We start from the raw sequence: 25,737 nt of genomic DNA, 5'->3' as shown, positions 1-25,737 counted from the left end.
AGGTCACCCAGCTCTCCCCTAATCCTGTATGTCAGTGTATAATGGAGGTCACCCAGCTCTCCCCTAATCCTGTATGTCAGTGTATAATGATGGTCATCCAGCTCTCCCCTAATTCTGTATGTCAGTGTATAATGGAGGTCACCCAGCTCTCCCCTAATCCTGTATGTCAGTGTATAATGGAGATCACCCAGCTCTCCCCTAATCCTGTATGTCAGTATAATGGAGGTCACCCAGCTCTCCCCTAATCCTGTATGTCAGTGTATAATGGAGGTCACCCAGCTCTCCCCTAATCCTGTATGTCAGTATAATGGAGGCCACCCAGCTCTCCCCTAATCCTGTATGTCAGTATAATGGAGGTCACCCAGCTCTCCCCTAATCCTGTATGTCAGTATAATGGAGGTCACCCAGCTCTCCCCTAATCCTGTATGTCAGTATAATGGAGGCCACCCAGCTCTCCCCTAATCCTGTATCGCAGTGTATAATGGAGGTCACCCAGCTCTCCCCTAATCCTGTATGTCAGTGTATAATGGAGGTCACCCAGCTCTCCCCTAATCCTGTATGTCAGTATAATGGAGGCCACCCAGCTCTCCCCTAATCCTGTATGTCAGTATAATGGAGGTCACCCAGCTCTCCCCTAATCCTGTATGTCAGTATAATGGAGGTCACCCAGCTCTCCCCTAATCCTGTATGTCAGTGTATAATGGAGGTCACCCAGCTCTCCCCTAATCCTGTATGTCAGTATAATGGAGGTCACCCAGCTCTCCCCTAATCCTGTATGTCAGTGTATAATGGAGGTCACCCAGCTCTCCCCTAATCCTGTATGTCAGTATAATGGAGGCCACCCAGCTCTCCCCTAATCCTGTATGTCAGTATAATGGAGGTCACCCAGCTCTCCCCTAATCCTGTATGTCAGTATAATGGAGGTCACCCAGCTCTCCCCTAATCCTGTATGTCAGTATAATGGAGGCCACCCAGCTCTCCCCTAATCCTGTATGGCAGTGTATAATGGAGGTCACCCAGCTCTCCCCTAATCCTGTATGTCAGTGTATAATGGAGGTCACCCAGCTCTCCCCTAATCCTGTATGTCAGTATAATGGAGGCCACCCAGCTCTCCCCTAATCCTGTATGTCAGTATAATGGAGGTCACCCAGCTCTCCCCTAATCCTGTATGTCAGTATAATGGAGGTCACCCAGCTCTCCCCTAATCCTGTATGTCAGTGTATAATGGAGGTCACCCAGCTCTCCCCTAATCCTGTATGTCAGTATAATGGAGGTCACCCAGCTCTCCCCTAATCCTGTATGTCAGTGTATAATGGAGGTCACCCAGCTCTCCCCTAATCCTGTATGTCAGTGTATAATGGAGGTCACCCAGCTCTCCCCTAATCCTGTATGTCAGTATAATGGAGGTCACCCAGCTCTCCCCTAATCCTGTATGTCAGTGTATAATGGAGGTCACCCAGCTCTCCCCTAATCCTGTATGTCAGTATAATGGAGGTCACCCAGCTCTCCCCTAATCCTGTATGTCAGTATAATGGAGGTCACCCAGCTCTCCCCTAATCCTGTATGTCAGTGTAATGGAGGTCATCCAGCTCTCCCCTAATCCTTTATGTCAGTGTATAATGGAAGTCACCCAGCTCACCCCTAATCCTGTATGTCACTATATCAGTGTATAATGGAGGTCACCCAGCTCTCCCAGCATCCTGTATGTCAGTGTAATGGAGGTCATCCAACTCTCCCCTAATCCTGTATGTCAGTGTAATGGAGGTCATCCAGCTCTCCCCTAATCCTTTATGTCAGTGTATAATGGAGGTCACCCAGCTCTCCCCTAATCCCGTATGTCAGTATAATGGAGGTCACCCAGCTCTCCCCTATTCCTGTATATCAGTGTATAATGGAGGTCACCCAGCTCTCCCCTAATCCTGTATGTCAGTATAATGGAGGTCACCCAGCTCTCCCCTAATCCTGTATGTCAGTATAATGGAGGTCACCCAGCTCTCCCCTATTCCTGTATATCAGTGTATAATGGAGGTCACCCAGCTCTCCCCTAATCCTGTATGTCAGTATAATGGAGATCACCCAGCTCTCCCCTAATCCTGTATGTCAGTGTATAATGGAAGTCACCCAGCTCACCCCTAATCCTGTATGTCACTATATCAGTGTATAATGGAGGTCACCCAGCTCTCCCAGCATCCTGTATGTCAGTGTAATGGAGGTCATCCAACTCTCCCCTAATCCTGTATGTCAGTATAATGGAGGTCACCCAGCTCTCCCCTAATCCTGTATGGCAGTGTATAATGGAGATCACCCAGCTCTCCCCTAATCCTGAATGTCAGTATAATGGAGGTCACCCAGCTCTCCCCTAATCCTGTATGTCAGTGTATAATGAAAGTCACCCAGCTCTCCCCTAATCCTGTATGTCAGTATAATGGAGGTCACCCAGCTCTCCCCTATTCCTGTATATCAGTGTATAATGGAGGTCACCCAGCTCTCCCCTAATCCTGTATGTCACTATAATGGAGGTCACCCAGCTCTCCCCTATTCCTGTATATCAGTGTATAATGGAGGTCACCCAGCTCCCCTAATCCTGTATGTCAGTGTAATGGAGGTCATCCAGCTCTCCCCTAATCCTGTATGTCAGTGTATAATGGAGGTCACCCAGCTCTCCCCTATTCCTGTATATCAGTGTATAATGGAGGTCTTTATTGTATAATGTTTAAAAGGCCGACGCGTTTCGGGCTCTCTTGCCCTTATTCATGGCTCTCTGTCAGGAGGTCCCGAGACGACCCATGAATTAAGAAGTCGTCACCCAAAATATAAGGGGGGACTATTCCCTGTCCATGCCCTACAATGATAAAGGCGAAAGGTGAGCAGAGTGGCGTCAGTAGCCCCGCCACAAGAATTCACAATGAGTTCTTGTGGCGGGGCTACTGACGCCACTCTGCTCACCTTTCTCCTTTATCATTGTAGGGCATGGACAGGGAATAGTCCCCCCTTATATTTTGGGTGACGACTTCTTAATTTATGGGTCGTCTCGGGACCTCCTGACAGAGAGCCATGAATAAGGGCAAGAGAGCCCGAAACGCGTCGGCCTTTTAAACATTATACAATAAAGGTTTAAAAGTAATCAAGCGAGCTGGAGAGTACTTTCGTGCTTATACCTTGTTGGATGCCCTTGGGTCCGGGGGTTTTTTCTCGCGTGCTCGTGGAAAGGCATACAGCCATAATAAGAACACCACATTCCATCTAAAGGGACTTTCATGTTGTGAGTGCTGACCACTCTTTGTTTTTTTATAATGGAGGTCACCCAGCTCTCCCCTAATCCTGTATGTCAGCATAATGGAGGTCACCCAGCTCTCCCCTAATCCTGTATGTCACTATAATGGAGGTCACCCAGCTCTCCCCTATTCCTGTATATCAGTGTATAATGGAGGTCACCCAGCTCTCCCCTAATCCTGTATGTCAGTATAATGGAGATCACCCAGCTCTCCCCTAATCCTGTATGTCACTATATCAGTGTATAATGGAGGTCACCCAGCTCTCCCAGCATCCTGTATGTCAGTGTAATGGAGGTCATCCAACTCTCCCAGCATCCTGTATGTCAGTATAATGGAGGTGACCCAGCTTTCCCAGCATCCTTTATGTCAGTGTAATGGATGTCATCCAGCTCTCCCAGCATCCTGTATGTCAGTGTATAATGGAGGTCACCCAGCTTTCCCAGCATCTTGTATGTCAGTGTAATGGAGGTCATCCAGCTCTCCCAGAATCCTGTATGTCAGTGTAATGGAGGTCATCCAGCTCTCCCAGCATCCTGTATGTCAGTGTAATGGAGGTCATCCAGCTCTCCCAGCATACAGTTTGGGACCTTATAGGTGGGAAAGGGGAAGGAAGTTTCTGGAAGTGCGGATCCTGAGATGTTTGTCTGGCAGGTTCAGAAGAGATGAATTGTAGCTGCAAGAAACCGTCATGGAGGCCGGAGCCGGATGGAGAGAAAAAGGGAAAGTGACGCCTCAGATCAAAGAAGACGTCACCTGTGAGTCACTGTATAATGAACTTGTATTGAGTAGAATATTATCTGTTAGGAGCGCTGCACTGCTCTATGCTGCAATACACTGCTTCTTCCTAGTAACCCGAATCTTGATAAAAGCCCCCCTTTCTTCTCCAGAGCGGAACTGAGTGAGGTGGTGGGGGGGGGGGGGGGGGGGCGCTTTTATCAAAATTCGCCCTGTTGCCAAAATGACCTAGAAACTGCCCTGCTCTCAGATACATACTGCCACTCATGGCTCCCCCTCTCACACTGACTGATGCTTATGAACCTCTCTCAGATACATACTGCCACTCATGGCTCCCCTCTCACACTGACTGATGCTTATGGCCCTTTCTCAGATACATACTGCCACTCATGGCTCCCCTCTCACACTGACTGATGCTTATGGCCCTCTCTCAGATACATACTGCCACTCATGGCTCCCCCTCTCACACTGACTGATGCTTATGGCCCTCTCTCAGATACATACTGCCATTCATGGCTCCCCCTCTCACTCAGACTCTGTCACACATGCCTCCCCCCCTCCCACATATAGACTGCTGCTCATGCACCCCTGCATACAGACTGCTGCTCATACCTCACCACGTAGACTACAGCTCATAACTCCCCAAACTATCCTTCATTCCCGCTCCTCACAGACACCTTATGCTGCCCTCACTACCTCCTCTTTCTGCCCAGTTGTGTTGCTTTTAAACACTCTGAACCATTAAAACTGTGGAACCACCTGAAGCAATGCGGCCACTAGCCACCACAAGTGGGCACGGCTCAGTCTGCATGTAGTCATTGCACTTATAAATTGCAGGCATTAAATTAATACATAAGAAAAAAAATTGCCTTTTTACTGTTGCTCCCCAGTTAGCGCCCCCCACATTATTGCTGCTCTGTGGTGATAAAAGACCCCTGTCTGCTGTCAATAAGGCTCCTGTGGCTTATTTCCACTGTGTATTTAACATCTCAGATAGGCTATAAAACCACCACTGCACATAACACACACTTTGCGGCTATGTTCACACTATGTAAAATCCGTTGTAATCACGGCCGTTGTTGCTGATTTGCAACAACGGCTGTGATTACTATGGAACTCACGTAGTGCTGCAGTTGAGGGAATCCCGGAGTATCCACATAGTATACACTCTGTCCGGGATCCCTAGCCGGGTCACGGAACGGCCAGTGTCTAACTACGTGGGAACATGGCCTCAGACTATACACACACACCATTTTTTTCCCAGATAAATGAGGCCATCCCCTATAAGGGAGAAGAAAGTTAAAATAAAATATTTATTAATAAGAACACTTTATTAAAAAAAAAAAAAAAGATAACTGAGGCATCAGCCTGGGAACACACAGGGATATTTCTTTTCTTGTTTGTTTTTATGGTGGACTAAAGGTCAGGTACAAAACCCCACACCGCCTTCTTCCCGCAAAGCTTGATGCCTTTTTACCTTGAATTGCAGCGACTTTGCGTTGTGGTTATTGCAGTGCGGTTATACCAGGTGACAGACATGGAAACACATCGGGGGGATAGGATCATAATCTATCTAGTAGTACAGCTGTGTTTGTCGCCCATAGCAACCAATCAGCGCTCATTAACATGATAGCTCAGCTCTAGTTGGTTACTATGGGAGAAAAACACAGATTTCCCAGTAGACAGTTATTAATGGTCTCCCCAGTAGTGAGATGTTTCCCTGTCACTTAATGCGGCGTCGGTCACCACATTGTACACCTGAGGCCGTATACAGCAAGATACACTGTTACTTATATACCATTACTATATCATTGTTTCTATTTATATTGTATTGCCAATGTCCCCTTCCCCCTTGGCACATCATGTGATGACAGTTCTTGTCATAGGGACTCAATAGGGACATCAATGACCAATCAGATCATTGCTTCAATTATCAAACCTATAACCACTAATCTGATTGGCTGCCACAGTCATTGACCCTAGCAACCAATCAGATCATTGCTTCAATTGCCAAACCTATAAGCACTAATCTGATTGGCTGCCACAGTAATAGGACAAACAAAGTGATGTCACTATGCACCTGGTTGTCATCACAACATCTCAAGGAACAAAGAAACAGGGATCAGATACACAGAAACAACACTGCAAAATATTCATCCCAGGACCGCCCGCTATCTCCTGCTACAGAGACAACTCCACCTGGGACAGGATTGGAACAGCGTCCTATGCTGGATAGCCACAGGGGGAAGACCACTGACCTACAATACAGGTGGGTCTATCTAGGCAGACGGTGTACAATGTGTGGTGGGGATGTGTAAGACCACAACCTACAATTGTTGTTTTCTATTAAAGGGTTCAAACACTATGGGGGGGATTTATGAAGACCGGCGTACAAGTACTCCGGTCTTATATAAGGCCCTGCTCCCTTTTCCCCGGCAGGATTCACTAAGAGGCGCACGCCTCTAAGTGAATCCAGCTGGACGCCCAAACCTGCGCCCGGCGTTCTAAATCTACACCTGCTCCCAGCAGGTGTAGATTTGGATCATGATTTACACCTAATAAATGAGGTGCGGGAGGAGGCCACGCCTCCTCCCTGCCTCATCACGTTCCCCCCACCCTCCCAAGTTCCCCCAGCCCACCCATCGGGATTCTACCACATACATTATAATCGTCATTCTTATTTCCATGTTACACACATGTATTAGTTACTGAAAGTGGTTGCTGGAAGTAACAATGTGATAAAGTACTGCTAAAGTATTCACTGAGCTGCGGTGGGTTAAAGGGGGCGGCATTTACATACTCACAGTGGGATGAAAATTCTGCTATAAGTACAGTATATAAACCTATTGAATTTGACAGTATGGAAATAACAGCGGATTTCACTGTGAACTCGCAGTGTAAAATCAACTGCAATTGCGATATGTGCAAACCCACCCTAAAACTATTTTGATACAAATGTTTCTTCTTTCTTTACAGATGCAGAACACTGGAGAGAGAACAATCCCGGGGCAAAGGCTACAGGTGACGTCTATCTAACATTACTAGAGGGGGAATTGGGCAATTCTGCTCGTAACACTGGTTGCCTTATGTATGTATCAATGTTCCTTATGAGAGGATAGATGATATATTACCTGTGGCCATGTGCTGGGGTAGCCATAATCTTATTTTTGCAAAAATGGTTGGGAGAGATAAAATAAAAATCCTGATTAAAAATAAGAAACCAAATCTAAACCTGGCACACGATCTAGGGTTCCTATTTGTAAAACACTACATTGACAGGAATTAAAAACTAATAAAAGTCTTGGGGCAAGTTAATATACACTATGGGAAAAATACCCTTCATTGAAGAAAGAAGAGCTGGGGCAGATGACCACCCACAATGGGTAAAAGACAGGTTAAGATGAAGACTTCTATAATACCCATAACTTATCACCACAGGCTTTCTTCAAGATATTGCGCATGTGAATGTTGTATGCTGTATGATAGTTGTGGTATATGTCTGTGATCATGTGCTAGGAGTAGCTGTGGATTTTTTTCTGAGAGACAGTGGCCAAAAAAAAATAAAACAACAAAGAAGACCTGGGACAGATGACCACTCTCCTTGGGCAAAAAGCCAGATAAAGATGAAGACTGTTGTCACCACAGGCTATCTTCCAAATATTGCGCATGTGAGTGTTGTATGCTGTAGGATAGCTGTGGCTTATGTTTGTGACCATGTGCTAAGAGTAGCTGTGGATTTCTTTTTGCAAGATGAGGCAATAGCCAGAAAGAAAATTGAACAGCAAAGAAGACCTGGGACAGATGACCACACTCCTTGGGCAAGAAGCCAGCTGAACATGGGCACTGGTGTAACCACAGGCTATCTTCCAAATATTGCACACGTGAATGTTGTACGCTGTATGATAGTTGTGGTTTATATCTGTGATCATGTGCTAGGAGTAGCTGTGGATTTTCTTTTTGCAAGAAGAGGCAGTGACCAGAAAGAAAGAAAACAAGAAAAACCTTGGATAGATGACTACCCTATTTGGGCAAGAAGCCATATGAAGATGGAGACGGTTGTTACCACAGGCTATCTTCCAAATATTGCACATGTGATTGTTGTACGCTGTATGATAGTTGTGGCTTATGTCTGTGATCATGTGCTAGGAGTAGCTGTGGATTTCTTTCTGGAAGAAGAGGCAGTGGCCTGAAAGAATTAAAACAACAAAGAAGACCTGGGACAGATGACCACCTTCCTTGGGCAAGAAGCCAGATAAGGATGAAGACTTGTCACCACAAGCTATCTTCCAAATATTGCACAAGTGAATGTTGTATGCTGTATGATAGCTGTTGCTTATGTCTTTGATCATGTGCTAAGAGTAGCTGTGGATTTCTTCATGCAAGATGAGGCAATAGCCAGAAAGAAAATTGAACAGCAAAGAAGACCTGGGAAAGATGACTATGTTCCTTGGGCAAGAGGACGGCTAAAGATGGCGACTGTTGTTACCACAGGCTATCTTCCAAATATTGCACATGTGAATGTTGTATACTGTATGATATTTGTGGCTTATGGATGTGATCATGTGCTAAAAGTAGCTGTGGATTTCTTTCTGTAAGAAGAGGCAGTGGCCAGAAAGAAATATAATAACAAAGAAGACCTGGGACAGATGACCACCCTTCTTGGGCAAGAAGCAACCTAAAGATGGAGACTGTCACCACAAGCTATCCTTCAAATACTGCGCATGTGAATGTTATATGCTGTATGATAGTTGTGGCTTATGTCTGTGATCATGTGCTAGGAGTAGCTGTGGATTTCATTCTACAAGAAGAGGCAATGACCAGAAAGAAATAAAACAACAAGAAAGACCTGGAATAGATGACCACCTAGTTTGGGCAAAAAACTAGATGAAGATGGAGACTGTTGTTACCACAGGCTATCTTTCAAATATTGCGCATGTGAATGTTATACAGTATGCTGTATGATACTTGTGGCTTATGTCTAAGATCATGTGCTAGAAGTAGCTGTGAATTTCTTTCTGGAAGAAGAGGCAGTGGCCAGAAAGAAAATAGAACAAGAAAGACCTGGGGTAGATGACCACCCTCCTCGGGCAAGAAGACAGCTAAAGATGAAGACTGTTGTCACTACAGGCTATCTTCCAAATATTGCACATGTGATTGTTGTACGCTGTATGATAGTTGTGGCTTATGTCTGTGATCATGTGCTAGGAGTAGCTGTGGATTTCTATATGCAAGATTAGGCAGTGGCCAGAAAGGAATAAAACAACAAGACTTGGGACAGACGACCACCCTCTTTGGGCAAAAAAACAGATGAAGATGAAGACTGCTACCATCAGCCACTATGTAGCAGTAACAGATGATGTCATAAATAAGACAATACATGTGATAGATGTAGATTTGGCTGTTTTGTGTGACATTTGTGGTGTGTGCTATTGAAATATCGACAACTATCCTTTAATGTTTCTCTTTCATGGCGAGCGGCAGAGAGAAACTGCGCTCTGGAGGCCACATATGACTACTGGAAGCTTCTGTGGTGTTCCTGAGACACTGGCCCTTAATAACAAATTGAAGACAAAACCAAAGGGACACAATCTGAGGTTAGTTGGAGGAAAGATCAGAAGCAATATGAGAAAATATTACTTTACTGAAAGGTTAGTAGATGCTTGGAACAGCCTCCAGTGGTTATTAAATGTACTGTAACTGAATGTAAACCTGCCTGGGACACACATGTAGCTCTCCTAGGATAATAGGAAACAGTAGATAGGCGTACTAGACAGACTAGGTGCTCTTTTTATGCTGACAATCTTTTATGTTCCTACAGTAAATTTAAACTGGAGGATGGTTGAGCAGAACCTGGAGCTTGGATTGCCACGCAGCTAGGACTGTCCAGTCAGAAGTGTTTTTTTGGCCAAGTGTGATGGAAGAAGAATCCAAGCTCGTGAGATGCTATTGTACCATCAAAAAAGATGCCGGATTATTTGTAAATGAAAAATATTTAATGCCTCATTCTTGTCTTTCTTGTCATTCTTGTCTTGTTTTATTGAATCTGACCCAAAAGCTCATGAACATGGTAGAATCTTTGGTGATCTTTTCTAAATCTTCCATTTCACTATTTGTATTATAAAAGAATCTTGAGATCTTCAGTCTTGTTCACTTGGTTTAACCCCTAGGCAACCTAGGACGTACCGGTACATCCTGGAAGTCTGTCCCCAGACGACCCTGGACGTACCGCTATGTCCTGAGCTATAAAGCGCGATTCGGAGCGGAGCGCGCTTCATAGCAGGTGGGGGCCGGCTGCTCACCGTTAATGACACGCTGCAGCGATTGTGCTGCAGCGTGACATTAACTCCTTAAACGTCGTGTTCGCGTTTTACGATTTCACCTATTTATATCTTCATAAATAATATATTTGGGATTCCGTCATACATTTTATGGTAAAATGAAAGACGCCATTACAAAGTACAACTATTCCTGTAACAAACTAGCCATTACATGGCCTTGTAGATAGAAAACTGAAAGTGCTAGAGCTCTTAGAAGGGGAGGAGGGAAAAACTAAAGCACAAATATCAAAATTTGCGCAGTCCACTGGGTCATTTTGGGCCTGGTCCTCAAAGGGTTAAAGGGGTTATCCATTGCTACAAAAACATGGCCACTTTCTTTCAAAGACAACAGGACTCTTGTCTTCAGTTCAGGTGCGGTTTGCAATTAAGCTCCATTCACTTCAATAGAACTGAGCAACAAAACCCCGCCCCAGCTGGAAACAAGAGTGGGGCTGTCTCTGGAAGAAAGTCGCCATGTTTTTGTAGCGCTGGATAACCCCTTTAAAAGTTGGTACCATCAACTGAAGTATAAGCTGTATGGGTCTGTACCGACAAATTGCTGACAGAAAATGCCGGTGGAGATAGGGATCGGGCAGCTTAATCCTCGCCTCCTCATAGAGAACAGGATCATTGGCCTGCCGAAAGTTCCTGTGTATTGGGTGGTCGGGAGAGATGACTGACGGCTGAACGATCGTTCAACCATCAGTTATTGAAGGTGTATGGCCACCCTGAGACTAAGCTCAGACTTCCTGTTCTGTACAGGTCATTTCCCAGCCGTGCCCTTTTTATCAACACAGGTAGGAGTACAGCAATAGGTGTAACAGCAGAAATCTCTGACACTAACAAGGCTCTTACACAGCACGACAAATCAAGTGGCCTGGGCTGCGTGAACGATCCTTGTATTGTTCGTGCAGCCTGGGAAACTGACCGCACAGATATGTATGTATCTGTGCTGTCAGTTTAAAGATCACAAGCAGCAGTGTATACTTATACACGTGCTGCTTGTGATCCGGCATTTTTCCTCCAATCCGGCGAGACCTGAAGATACGTCCGACGGCTGGGCTGGAGGAGATGTGCTGGATCACAACCATGTTGCTTGTTAAATCTTTAAACTGACAGCACAAATCTATTAATACTTGTGCAGTAATCTGGGGTTGCTAGGTGTTGTTAGCAGTGGGCTAGATGTTTTTTCACCAAGTTGGCACTTGTCATGGTGGCCAGGACAAGCCTACCACTAGGCTTTGAAAGGTTAGGACAAGTGTAAGTGAGGGTGCAGAGTAAAGGCAGAGTCCAGTACTTAAAGGGGTATTCCCCCCAAGAGCAAAAATGTAATGCTCCCAAACCTGGTCTTACTCACCAAGTCCCCCTGAGTATTTTGAGCCGTCTCCCATCTTTCTAGCTGCTGCCATTCATGAGTTACAGGTTTTTCTAAAAGATGGTCTATTATCAAGATAGGAAACTACATTTCCCATCATGCAATGCTTATGCCTGATGAGACGGTGATGATGTAGCAGAGGTGAGATGGTGTAGCAGAGCTGAGATGGTGAATGGTGTAGCAGAGCTGAGATGGTGAAACGGTGTAGCAGAGCTGAGATGGTGTAGCAGAGGTGAGATGGTGAGTTGGTGTAGCAGAGGTGAGATGGTGTAGCAGAGCTGAGATGGTGAGTTGGTGTAGCAGAGCTGAGATGGTGTAACAGAGCGCCATGCATGGGTGAGCTGCGAAAGGTGTTGAGGGGCCGCGGGTGAGAGGGGGGGTGTAGTTGGTGACGCGGGGGGGAGGGGCAGGGGCTCTCGGCTAATGCTGGTGAGCGCCGCCACGGGTGACAGGGGTGCCGGTGAGTGACGCCCCGGGTGACAGGGGTGCTGCTGAGCGCCGCCGCGGGTGACAGGGGTGCCGGTGAGCGCCGCCGCGGGTTACAGGGGTGCCGAGTGAGGTGCCGCAAACAAATCGTGGGGGGGAGGCGGTGCCGCCGGTAAGTGCCGCTGCTAATGACCCCTGCCGCGGGTGAGAGGCGCGATTGAGCCGTGGGTAACAGGGATGACAGGGGTGCCGCGAATGAGGTGGCACAGTGAGGGGGTGAGCTCTGGGGCTGGGGGAGGGCACACAGTGCGGGCGGGTGACGGCGGTGGCTGCTATTAGAGAGGGAGACAGTGACAGCTGCAATGATCACTGTCTCCCTCTCTTACAGCTGCCATCCCAGTCAGTGTCGCCGGTGACAGGGGTGTTGAGCCGCAATGTTGAGCCGCGGGTGACAGGGGTGCCGCCAGTGACAGAACCGGCAGGTGACAAGGCCGCCGCGGGAGACAGGGGTGCGGCGGGAGGTGGCGCAAATGAGCCCAGCTGGGGGTATGCGGCGCCGCGGGTGACAGCGCTGACAGGGGGTGCCGCGAATTAGACTAGTAATGCCGCTTGTGACAGGTGACAGGGAAGCAGGGTGACAGGTGCCGCGGCACCCCTATCGCAACCAACCGGATCTGTGCACAGCCAAACCGGGGGGGGGCAATTGTGCCGGTAAGCGCCGCAGAGGGTAACAGGAATGCCGCCGGTAAGCACCGGTGACAGAGGTGCCGCCGGACGGGGGGTGGGAGGTATGGGGTGGTGCCGTTAAGCGCCGCAGCGAGTGGGTGCCGCGGGTAACAGGGGTGACAGGAGTGCCGCGAGTGAGGTGAGGTGGCACAGTCAGGGGGTGAGCTCTGGGGCTGGGGGGCTGCTGTTAGCTGCACTGATCACTGTCTCCCTCTCTAACAGCAGCCACCGCTGGCAGTGTCATCCTTCACTACAGTTTGGCTGGGTTAGAAGCACTAACCTAGCCCATTGAAAAGAAGGAGGACACGTGATGCCGTCTCGGAGGGTGTGGGCCAGGAGCAGGGAGTGGTGACGGGTTGGACTGGAATTTGTTGATTTTATGCGTTTGGTGGGGTTGAATGCAACTAGATAACAGCAAAACTGTGCCGAATTTATAATACATTGATATTGGAAAGATGGAAAGCTAGGGGTGGGCAACGTATAATTTTGAGGGGAATACCCCTTCAACCTCGAGGAAACATAGAAGATTGTCGGCAAAAAGAGACACCTTGTCCATCTAGTCTGCCCTTTTAGTATTTCCCATCTTATTATCTTAGGATAGACATATGTTTATCAATTATTATCAAATAGGCTGAACGCTGTAATCCATCATGTTATCCATCATGACCAGTCGGGATTTGTCCCCAAGTGCAGTACCTCTGATAATCTCCGCAGAGTCCAGTTGATTGCTCAGCGAAGCGTATTGGAAGACAAGGATTTGTCCTTGGCTTCACTAGATGCGGCCAAGGCCTTTGATTCTGTTGAAGTCCCATTTCTTTTTTTTTTCTTAATTCCCAAATATTTATTTTCCATATATAAAAAACACATAATATGGTTACATTTTTTTTCTTAATTCCCAAATATTTAATTTTCCATATATAAAAAACACATAATATGGTTACATTCAATAGCGGAAATGATGCCTTAGCAGTACAGTAACCAACTTACAATAATTCATAATTATGCAACCCAACCCCACTTGGACAGGCGAGAAACCTCCAAAACAAAAACACGAAAGGAAAAAAAAAAAACCTCATTTTTTTTTATGAGAGTACGATACTCGTTCATATTGCTTAATCTTGTCTACCGTGGTAATCCACTTCTGCACTGAAGGGGGAGATCCAGTTTCTAAAAATAACCAGCCTCGCATAAAAAATAACCCTAAGTATAAGATTTTTTTAATTCCCTAACCCACTCGAGACTCCCAACAATAGCACCAGAGGATCTCTGGGAATAGAGATGTTCATTCTATTCTCCAGGGTATTACATATTTCTTCCCAATATGCACTAATCTCACCACATGACCAGAACATGTGCAACAGATCAGCGTCCACCTGTCCACATTTCGGGCAAGAGGATCTCTGCGAGAGACCCATTCGTCCGAACTGCCCAGGCAAATAGTACACATAATGCAACAACATAATGCAATAACTGCAAGACCATTCGCTCCAGTACTCCAATTAGAAATGGGACTTCAAGTTATTCAAGTTGAAGTTCCATTTCTAATTGGAGTACTGGAGTGAATGGGCTTTGGTCCTAACTTCATTAACTGGATTAAAATATTATATAAGGATCCCAGGGCCGCTATAGCAGTAAATGGACTAATCTCCTCCTCTTTTCTCTCTGTCACGTGGAACCCATCAGGGCTGCCCCCTATCCCCCCTTTTATTCATCGTATCTGGTGAGCCACTGGCCTCCCTTTTGAGACTGCACTCGGACTTGTCTGGTATACCCCACTCCACCGGGGAAGACAGAGTAAGGGCCCTATTCCACCGGACGATTATCGTTCAGATTATCGTTAAATCGTTCGAATCTAAACGATAATCGTTCGGTTGAAATGCAGTAACGATTAATGACCGAACGAGAAATCGTTGATCGCTTTATAAGACCTGGACCTATTTTTATCGTTGCTCGTTCGCAAAACGTTCGCAAATCGTTCGCATTGAATAAGACATCGTTCGGTCGTTCGCAATAGATACGAACGCAATAGCGAATAAATACGGAAGAAGAAACGATCGCAATTACGATCATAAGTAACGATTATCGTTCCATGGAAATGAGTGAACGTTTTTAGGTCTTTCGCAATAGCGGTCGTTTGAGATCGTTAATCGTTAACGATTATGCTAACGATAATCGTCCAGGGGAATAGGGCCCTTAGGGCCCTATTCCACCGGACGATTATCGTTCAGATTATCGTTAAATCGTTTGAATCTAAACGATAATCGTTCGGTTGAAATGCAGTTAACGATTAACGACCGAACGAGAAATCGTTGATCGCTTTATAAGACCTGGACCTATTTTTATCGTTGCTCGTTCGCAAATCGTTCGCATTGAATAAGACATCGTTCGGTCGTTCGCAATAGATACGAACGCAATAGCGAATAAATACGGAAGAAGAAACGATCGCAATTACGATCATAAGTAACGATTATCGTTCCATGGAAATGAGTGAACGTTTTCAGGTCTTTCGCAATAGCGGTCGTTTGAGATCGTTAATCGTTAACAATTATGCTATCGATAATCGTCCGGTGGAATAGGGCCCTTAGTCTTTACGCAGACGACCTAATTCTATTCCTATCCAACCCGGAGGTGTCCCTGGCCAGGGCCATAAACATTATAGACAATTTTGGTGTGTACTCCGGGCTGTCCATTAACTGGAGCAAGTCCTCATTACAATTTCTTAGTTCTGATCGAACGGCTATGATAGGGAGTGAAGTGTGCGGCTTGAAAGTCGTTGATCACTTCAAATACCTAGGGATCATCATTACAAAAACAGGATCCCAGAATCTCACCCTGAATGTAGACCCATTACTCCATTACTTTAAGGATAAATTCAAGCTATGGGCTACCCTACCACTCTCTGTAGCTGGTCGGATTAATTTAATTAAGATGGTGGTATTACCTAAATGCCTTTACATACTCCAACACATATTCATTTCAATTCCCAAAAGCTTTTTCAGAGAATCGGACTCGGCCATGATTTCCTTTATCTGGGGCTCATCCAGGTCCAAACTCCAACTGGCTAAATTGTCCTCAACAAGAAGCAGGCATGGCACTGCCCAATATGTACCTTTACTACTTGGCTGGGCAACTTAAATACCTTAACCCCTGGACCTCTGCTTCTCCAGTCGGACAACCCGAGATATACGCCCCAGACTTTATATCCCCCGTGACACTATGGTCAATACTGGAGGCCCCTGTGTGTCCACCTATCCCTCTTCTGCCAGCACATAAGGTGGCACGTAAAAGTCTCGGAAGAATCACGCATATGGCATAATTTAGGGTTACCCCAACTAGCTACTTTTGATGACGCCCAATATTGGTCCCAAAAAGAGGTGTGGTACCTCACTGACCTGTATGTCGAGGGCACCGTTTCCCTTTAAGACTATTAGAGATAAATTTAGTATCCCCTGCACACATTTTTTTCTGCTATCTCCAATTGTGACATGCACTGTCAGCACAGTTTCCCTCTCCCACAGAGGCTTTATCCTCATATGCCTTGATTACCTGGTTCACTGGTGGCATAGTTTCTTCCCTTTACGAATTCCTGATCCAAGCGGTGGTTGCGTCCACTCCTCTACCTGTGGAAAACATTAATACCCGATCTTGATGATGAAGATTGTGAAGCCATCTTAGAGTCACACAAATTTGTATCACCAGCTGTCTACAATAAACTTACCAAACTTTGCTACCCTAAAAGTAAAATTTTAGGACTGATCTCTACTGAGTCTGCCAGACATATAGGATATATTTTTTATACTCAAAATATCTCAACACGGCCATAAACGTCTAACATCGGTAACATAAGTGAGCACACCCCTAAGTGAATATGACCAAATTGTTCCCAAGTAGCCATTTGCTCTCACAGGTGTCATGTGACTGGTTATTATTACAAGGCCGTAGGTGTGAATGGGGAGCAGGTGCAATATATTTGCTGTGATCACTCTCACACATTCTTATACAACCAGAAGTTCTTATAAAACCAGAAGTTTAACCAGAAGTTTAGGTTTATCTGAGGATTTAAAGAAAAGAAGTGTTGCTCTACGTAAAGATAGTCTAAGCTTTGCCAACACCCTGAAACCAAGCTGCAGCACAGTGACCAAGACCATATGGCGGTTTAACAACACCTGTTCCAGTCAGAACAGGCCTTGCAATGGTCAACCAAAGAAGGTGGTTAGAGTGCACAGGCTAAGTGTTACATCCAGAGGTTGTCTTTTGAGAATAGATGTTCTGCCAGAAGTGCTGCCAGCATTGCTGCAGAGGTTAAAGGGGAAGGGTGGTGCAGCAATGTCAATGCTCAGACTATACACCGCACACCAATGTCGGACTAGGATATGTTCTGAAGATGATGTACAGGAAAGACCACAAACAGTTTGCTAAAGATGAGCTGTTTGTGTGCCAATAATCAGCATGTGTAAAAGGGTCTTTACAGTTAGACATTCATGTACCTACGTATTTAACAGATAAGCATATACTCACACCCAAAGTATACCATATATATGTACACCCATGCAAAATATTGACTTCAACCATTACCACCAAATAGGGGCTGGAATATACCGCCATAAAGTTTTAGCCACAGCATGTGGAAAAGAGTTGTTAAAATTTTATCCACTATGCTGCTAATGTACAAAACACTAGGTTAGTTGCTGGAAACTGTCGGCAAGCTGCTGTTCACAGACCTGCAATTCTAAATATGAGTCTCTGTTCAGTTCTTTTAGACTGGCTTACACTGCCTTAAAATGGTGAAAAAACGCCAGTGACCAGATGTTAGCTAGAAGTCAGTGGAAGTTTATGATCTGCCTTACATACATGGTGTTTCTTTTGGTGTGGGGATTTTCTTTCCTTTTTTGGTGTTTTTGAGGCTCTATGACAGTTGCTCCAAAACGCAGCATGCTGAGGAGGGTGTGGCTTTTTTCTTTTTTTTTTGAAAACTGTGTTTTTCTTTTAAAAACTTCAATGGTAATGTTCTGGTTGTTCCAAAACCGCTTTTGGACCAGCAACTATGTCATTTAATGGCAGAGGAAAAGAAAGTTCCACCATCTTGGTGCACTCAAAAACACCTAAGCCACAAAAAAGATTATTTATATACATACAGTAAAAAAAAATGCCATGCGCCCATGTCGGTTTTTTGGAGGCCAGAAAGTCGCCACAAAAAAAACTGTGTATAAGTGTATAAGGATAGCCCAGTGTCAGCTCTGGGTCTGTTTGGCTCTTTTAGGCTATGTTCCCACGTTGTTTAACGCTCCATACAAATGGAATTAATGATCATGATCATTAATTCTGGCTGTAGGTTTTGTTATACGGCTGTTTGCGCGGAACAGCCTTTGTTTATACAGCATGTGAACATAGCCTACAAGGGTTTGTCAGCATTAGATAAGCTAGCTCTTTATGCCATTATGCATTTTTTGGCATTTTTCTCCCCAATATAAGTTCGGCATAGAGAGACACAACTTATGCCAGGAGATCCCATGTGCTGCAAGTTCCATGCAGCCCTATTCTAACTAGAAGGGCTTGCACATGTAAGCCAACCTGGAGAGCACATGGCTAGGCATGGTGGGACATGGTGGAACAATGTGACACATGAGCTTACAAAGTGTGGCAGGTCAGTCTCTGGATAGAAACAGGAGTGTTTCCATTCATTGCCAGTAAGCAGCATCAGAAAACAGTGAATAATTTAACCACAACATGTATTAGAATGAGATCTTTTCATTATGAAATCAAATATGGTAGATTCCACCTTCTATAAACATGTTTTCAAGATCAGACAACAGCAGTTTGTTGCTGGTTTCCCGGGTATCAACTGATAATCTGTATGATTCTTTAGGAACTAAAAATAACAGTGAAATGTGGCCGAGCACTGTGTGATCTCCCATTATTCAGCATTACTATGGGAATAAGTGACAATTGAGGGATTCCCTAGTCAAACATGGCCGATCTAACTGCCCTTACACAACATGGCGGCACGCTTCTTCCGCCCACAATCACTGGCAAACCCCCCCAGCATTGTGGCGGAAGTGCCAATAATAAACATGGCGGCTGCAGTTCTGCCGGGTAGCGGGTGACATATTCTACAAGAATCATGGCTTTACAGTCGGTGGCTACCCGCGTTTTATTTTATCCGACCCTGTTGTATAACGTCATCATGGAGAAAGTATCCAGCCGGAAGTGGTATGACAGGATCGATGAAACCGTCATCCTTGGAGCGTTGCCCTTCCGGGGAATGAGTGAAAAGGTAAATGCGCATGCGCTGCTGACTTTTCTTTAGCTTGAAGTATGTCAGCCATAGCAGCGTGTGCACTGCCTTTACTGATTTACTTCTCCCATAACAGTTACCACGCCTATGGGTGCCTCAGCCATAAATGTATTTGTCGCAGGTTTCCTCCACAGTCTTACCCTGGCATGCACAGTTATCACCCCCCCCATGGTGCTCTGTCACAGACATCCTCCCCCATAAGTGTCACCAATATTACCCTCATAAGTGGCTTTTATAGGTGTCCGCCCCATATGTGTTTCTGTCACAGGTCTGTCACCTCTATAAGTACCCAGTGTCACCCCCTTAAAGGGAAAGTGCTGCTTTGGCACACTGGGGGCCTATGCCAACCCCCTCAGTTCACTGCCTGCTGGCTGCTTCTGTGTGACCTAATGCATATGCACAAAGTAGTGTTGTCTTCCCAGATCCTGGGTGCTGTTACTGTGCAAGTGCTGGATGTGGGCAGGGGAAGAAGACATAAGTAACATATGCATAAGTAGGTGAGGCAGGTGGGCCAGTGCACTGCAGGCCGAGGGAACGCCCCTAGTGTGCCAAATAGCTCATTTACATATATTTTATTATCTTTGATTCCAAAATGATGCAACAGATTGACATTACCCAAATATAGGTGGAATCTATATCACATCACTTACTGGCACATAACAGCAGGTTCATATGGACAGAATTTTGCAGCAGAGCCATTACATAGAGACACTGTGTTACACTGAGGCAGGTAGGATTCCGCGGTGGGGAGCTCTGCTGCAGAATTCTGCCTGTTTTACTCCAAGGGTCTCAGTCACAGATGTCATCCTTATAATTGTGTCAGTCAACGGTGTAAACCCTGTAAGTGCCTCAGTGAAACTTTGTTACCTCAGCCGATAGCTGTTACCCCACAAGTGCCTTATAGCACAGTCCAAATAGCAGTCAGCTCACCGGCTCTAGCAACTTGGCTTGGTGTTCGGAAAGACCTGAACCTGGCCCATATACGAAAATCCAAAGGAAAATATCCAGCACCCAAGGGTTGGGTGCTGGATATCTTCCTTTGGATTTTCACAAGCACCTTTTTAAACAGACAGATTATCTGACATATTTTTGAAGCTAAAGCCAGGAACAGATACTAAAGGAAAGACTGAGATTCCTCTTTTCAAATCCATTCCTGGCTTTGGCTTTAAAAACCTGTCTGTGTAAACACACCAGAGTTCCAGATATTACCCCCCATAAGTATTTGTCACTAGTGTAACTTATATAAGTGCCTCAGTAACTGGTGTCGCCTCATAAGTGCCTCAGCCCATATTGTGTCACAACAAGTGTGTCAGGTGTTCCCCTCTCTATGCTCATGGCCACATTTTGGCTCCACATCTGGCCTTCATCAGATATTTACCTGTCAAGGAATTATAAGAGACAATAGCTCAACTCATAACTATGGGTCCTATTCCACCGGACGATTATCGTTCGCATAATCGTTAACGATCTCAAACTACCGCTATTGCGAAAGACCTGAAAACGTTCGCTCATTTCCATGGAACGATAATCGTTACTTATAATCGTATTTGCGATCCTTTTTTCTTCGCTATTGCGTTCGTATCTACTGCGAACGATGTCTTATTCAATGCGAACAATTTGCGAACGAGCAACGATAAAAATAGGTCCAGGTCTTATAAAGCGATCAACGATTTCTCATTCGGTCGTTAATTGTTAACTGCTATTCAAACGAACGATTATCGCTTAGATTCGAACGATTTAACGATAATCTGAACGATAATCGTCCGGTGGAATAGGGCCCTATGTGTACTGCTATATAGCTCTCATGCTAGTAAGCATGATCCCTTAGGTATATCCTCATGCTATACTTTTGTAAGTACTCCCTCCCTATTAGACATACCCCAACCATAGACAGCAGACGATACGGGGTCTCATATATTGCTTTTGTCTGAATTTAGGCTGCTTTCGCATGTCCACAATTTTGCAGACGGGAAAGGCAAGTAAAGGATTGAATCACCACGACTGTGTCAGTGCCGAAGCATTTCAAAGAGTTTCCCCACTGCCGGAATGATATTGAAACATCATGCCGGGCAGGAAACAAATCCTTTACTTGCCTTCCCCATCCATAAGATCCGCGAAATTGTGAAAGCAGCCATATCCCCATATCTGATCTTCTGAAATTATTGAGAGGTGCTCCACGTTCTATAAATCCAGCGTACCTAAGGCCTGTGTGCAGGCATAAATTATATTAAGCACATGGGGAGACCAAACACCCCCTTCATACAATGCTGGGCCCTCTCCCTGCCCACTTGGCGACCAGGGCCCAGACTGGGTAAAAGTCTAAAAGTTTTCTTGGATGCTGGTGATAAATGCTAGTTTAGTTGAAAGAGAATGAAAGAGAAAAAAAAAAGGTTAAAAATTATGTATATTATATCATTTTACGTGCTGCGGATGTGATATATCTGAGCTCATGCCAATGTCTCTTACAGCTGATTAAAGAAGAGAATGTGCACGGAGTCATCACTATGAATGAAGAATATGAAACACAACTGCTCTGCCACTCATCTCAGGTGCCGCTTCCTTCTCCAGGTCCCAGGAGTTTTTCTGTAGCAAAGCTGATCTGGTTGCCAGCATGTAGGAGTGTAATAGCATAAGATGGAGTAAAGGGATGTCTATACTACTTTATATATTTTTGTGTGCAGATTGGCAGGTTTTATTTAACCCCTTCCTGACCCTGCTATTTTGTGTCTTTATGACCAAGCCTATTTTTCACTTCTGACGTGTCTCAATGTAGTAATAGGTTTGGGATGCTTTTACTTACCCAAGTGGGTTTGAGGTTGTTTTTTCATGGCACATTCTTTGTTAGTGGTAAAATTTGATTGATGTTATACTTGCATTAGGTGACACGACAAGATGACTACAGTCAAATAAATTCTTATATTGTGCTTTTCATTAACAAACAATTGCTTTAAAAAAAACATACATCCATGTATCATTCAAGGCAGAGACCTCTGTTCTTTTAGGGAGGCCAGTAGCTAACATAGTCACACTACGTTTCAGAAGTGTGTCCCTCCTTTCTCAAGCTGCCTCTAACATGCCCCCTTGCCTGTGAATCACCTCACAGATGTGCCTAGTCACAACCCAAATGACTAGTCCCCATCTCTCTCTCTGCCTTGCGCACTACATAAAAATACATTTTCCATGGAAGTTACAGGACAACCCCAGACAGGGTAGGGAGTCTATAAGGTGCTGTTGGGAACATAATCAGCACAATTGTGCTGATTGGTTCCCTTTAAAAGGGCAATGGGTCCAGATGGTGTCTACCCCAGAGATTCTAAAAAACTCCACTCTATGATTGCTGCAACCTCATCCTCTTTATTTCCACTTTAAGGGTATAAACCCACACACACCGTATACACAGCGTATTTACTGCTGCGATACGCAGCAAATACGCAGCAGATTAAATCTAAATAACTGAACACAGCATCAAATCTTCACCATGAAATCTGCTGCGTATTTGTTGCGTATCTGCTGCGTATACGGTGTGTGGGTTTGTACCCTAACTGCTAATACGAGCAGTCTACAGAATTATAATGGGAGCCTATGAAACATCCGGCAATTCTGTATACTGAAAGTTCCATGGGCTCCCATTATAACTTACACTGCTCATATTAGTAGTTTATAGCAGAGAAAAAAGGCAGAATGCGCACTGCTGAGTGCGTCTGCCCCTTTGTTCTAGTGATCAGTGGAGGTCTCAGCACCTGGACCCTCCACAGATGCAAATTTCTAACGTGTCGTTATGACATGTCAGATGTTTTTTTAAATGATAGTTACACGTTAATCCCTGGATAGTTCAGTGGATTTGTTGTTGGATGAAGGATAGATATCAGAAGGTTGTTCTTAATGGTGCATCTTCTGAGCAGAGAATTCAGCTCCAGTTTGACAGACAGTTACCATGTATAGATAACAAGTAGTATAAAAGTATCATATAAAAAGCGGGAGAAACAGTACAAATCACCATCTGGTGAGGGAACACATAATATCTGTTACATATGTATGCGGCACACACATCAGCAAAGGAGTAATACATTATACAAAAATTGACCCCTCAAATAGAAACCATAGATGCAGGCCAGAGGTCCAGTAGACGAAATAGAATATTTGCACAGCATTCAAGGTCCCAATGCCATAGTTGCTAATAACCACATACAACCCACATTCTGCTGCAAAGATCAGATCAAAACAAGATGTGCCAAAAAAGTACAAATACAAGTGCCTGAAATACATTATGAACCTATGTCCACCTCACCTACTCACCCTTAGGGTGGACACAGGTCCATATTTATTTAAGGCACTTGCATTGTACCTTTTTGGCACTAGGACATTGAGACCTTGAATGCTGTGCTTATAATTTTCCATTTTGTCTATTAGACCTCCAGTGTGCATCTTTGCCCAATTTCTCTCTCTATACTGTATATATTATTCTTTTCCCAATTGAGTGCCCCATACATATGCGTTCCTTCACCAATTAGTGATCTGTACTTCTTCTTTAACTTTTTATGTGATAATTTTATACAACTTGTTGTAATTTATTGAAATTGTTGTGCTTAGATGTGAAACGCTCAAGCAATATTTTTCAAAATGATTATATCTTCAGGGAACCTTCAATGTTTTTCGATCACAATTTCAGTTTTACTTATCTGATATTTAGAACTTGTTGTTCATAGTAATGTTTTTTTTGGAAATCATAAGCAATAAATATTCTTACATTTTTGTTTTGTATTTCTAATTTTTTTTAATACACTTTTTTTTAGATATGTAAAACAACAAAATAACACATAAATAACAGTATTTTTGGACATAGGTAAAAGGTGCATGTCTTATAAAGAAAACCCCAAAAACTGTATACGTAACACGTAACTAGTGCAATACCTTTTCAACAGACCCTATAAAGATGCTCTTTTAACAATGTAAAGCCATATTAAAAGTTCAATTCTTTGGGTACCTTCCCAGAGATATAATCTCCAAACCACTTAAACCCAGTGTAACTTCCTTCGGGGTCAGGGAAGGTTTCTTTTATGCGATTCACTACACAAGAAGGTATTAGAACTTTGTTTTGTGTGTTGTGTCCCTTACCAAGATAACCATATATGAAAGCACAGAACGAACGATAGGCTGCCCACCGTAGGTGACTAAAAAGAAAAAAAAATGGTTAGTAAAGATAATGGTTTAAAATTACAAAATTTTAACTAACATAGTTGATAATAGAGATTTCTTTATAACAAAATCACCAATCAATAACTCAAGCGATACTGCACTAAGCACAAGCAAAGACATGAATGTCTGGCAAGTAGCAGAGAAATTGTTCTGCAAGTGCATGAAGAAGGGAGAAACTTGATTGTGTTATTTGAAAATAGGCTATAATTTTCTTATAAGCCCCAGCAATCAATGGCCAAGATTATCAGCAGTTTTTAAAGGGAAAATATTCCTCGTTTTTAAAGGGAAGATCTATTTAACCTTCTGATATCTCCCTATAGTGCATGGGGCTTTGAGGATGAAGGTAAATTTTCTTACTTTTATCCTCAGTGCCATTTTTGTACAGTTTGTAGTTAAATGCCTTTGCTAATAAGGCAGTTTGGTGCAGTGGGGCGGGAACACTGCCCTAGAGTGCACCAAACCACCTTATTAGCACACGGTGGTAACCTTCTGATAGTTTCCCTGTGATCCAATACCTATAAAAAGGTACTTGACAAATACATAGTCATGTGTATCAGTAAACATAACGAATAGAAATGAAAGGGAATCTGTCAGCACCTGGACCCTACCTGAGGTGCTGACAGTGTGCTGTTGCTGGCAGTCCCCTAGTGAGCATGTTGCCTTTTGGTAATTTGTCCATGGAGTAGATTATGCACTGTCTCTGGTCTCCTACTGTAATAAAAAGTCAAAGAGGAGTTGTGGCTCAGCGTTTGTGCCACGCTCTAGCACACATGACCACTCTATCCTCCTCCCTCTTCTTCATGAATTATCAATGCTGCCCAAATGTGTTGGAGCTGTGGTCTAGGGGTAAATCGCCTGTCTAGCGCCCATCAGCAGTGCTTTCTTTGATTCAAATCCCTTGAGGGAAAGGGTTATTTTTTTTACTTTTTATTATTATTGTATAATTTTTAAAAGTGCAAAGAATTCCCAATCAGGTCTAAATTAGTTCAGTATTTTTGATACAAAGATGAGAAGAAGAAAAAAACTATTTTTTTTAAATTTTTCGCATCATTACATTAGAAAACTAATTTGAACCTGATTGGGAAATGTTTGTACTTTTAAAAAATGATACAAAAATGACAAAAAAGAAAAAAAAATAACATAACTATATTTAATTTCCATCAGGGGATTCAAACCAAAGAAGGAACTGCTGGTGGTTTTTAGATAGTTGATTTACCCCTAGACCACCGCTCCAACACATTTGGGCTCAGGGATTCAACCATAATTAACTGTTTCTTTCAGACATAAACTACCTACAGAAGACTGAGCTGCAATCAGAAACACTGGCTGACAGCAAGAGTGAGCAGGAGGCTGGGAAGCACTGAGTTGGAAGGAATGGTGAGGTGTGCGAGA

General features: G+C 44.3%; 2 protein-coding genes and 1 long non-coding RNA gene across 4 annotated transcripts in view; 2 read left to right on the top strand and 1 right to left on the bottom strand.

Moving 5' to 3' along the window:
- The first annotated feature begins 6,072 nt into the window (after nucleotides 1-6,072).
- LOC138789648 (uncharacterized) lies at nucleotides 6,073-9,976 on the top strand. 2 transcript variants are annotated; one of them, XR_011362747.1, is made up of 3 exons: nucleotides 6,073-6,279; nucleotides 6,987-9,604; nucleotides 9,829-9,976. It is a non-coding gene; the product is annotated as an uncharacterized lncRNA (long non-coding RNA). The 2 variants fall into 2 exon arrangements; XR_011362748.1 differs by having other exon boundaries at nucleotides 6,987-9,658.
- Nucleotides 9,977-18,910: 8,934 nt separating this feature from the next.
- The window catches only part of PTPMT1 (protein tyrosine phosphatase mitochondrial 1), a 10,484-nt gene continuing 3,657 nt past the window's right edge, over nucleotides 18,911-25,737 (top strand). Inside the window, exons 1-2 of the mRNA XM_069965828.1 lie at nucleotides 18,911-19,128; nucleotides 21,618-21,698. Of these exons, the coding sequence (XP_069821929.1) occupies nucleotides 18,976-19,128; nucleotides 21,618-21,698 (234 nt within the window). The 5' untranslated portion in view covers nucleotides 18,911-18,975. The remainder of the gene's footprint in view (nucleotides 19,129-21,617; nucleotides 21,699-25,737) is intronic.
- KBTBD4 (kelch repeat and BTB domain containing 4) overlaps nucleotides 23,939-25,737 on the bottom strand; it is a 21,315-nt gene continuing 19,516 nt past the window's right edge. Inside the window, exon 7 of the mRNA XM_069965826.1 lies at nucleotides 23,939-24,320. Coding sequence (XP_069821927.1) covers nucleotides 24,110-24,320 — 211 coding nt within the window. The 3' untranslated portion in view covers nucleotides 23,939-24,109. The remainder of the gene's footprint in view (nucleotides 24,321-25,737) is intronic.

This window comes from Dendropsophus ebraccatus, chromosome 4, assembly GCF_027789765.1.
Source record: "Dendropsophus ebraccatus isolate aDenEbr1 chromosome 4, aDenEbr1.pat, whole genome shotgun sequence".
NCBI lineage: Eukaryota > Metazoa > Chordata > Amphibia > Anura > Hylidae > Dendropsophus > Dendropsophus ebraccatus.
Note: the sequence above shows the minus strand (reverse complement) of the source record. Positions and strands in the feature narration are given on the sequence as shown.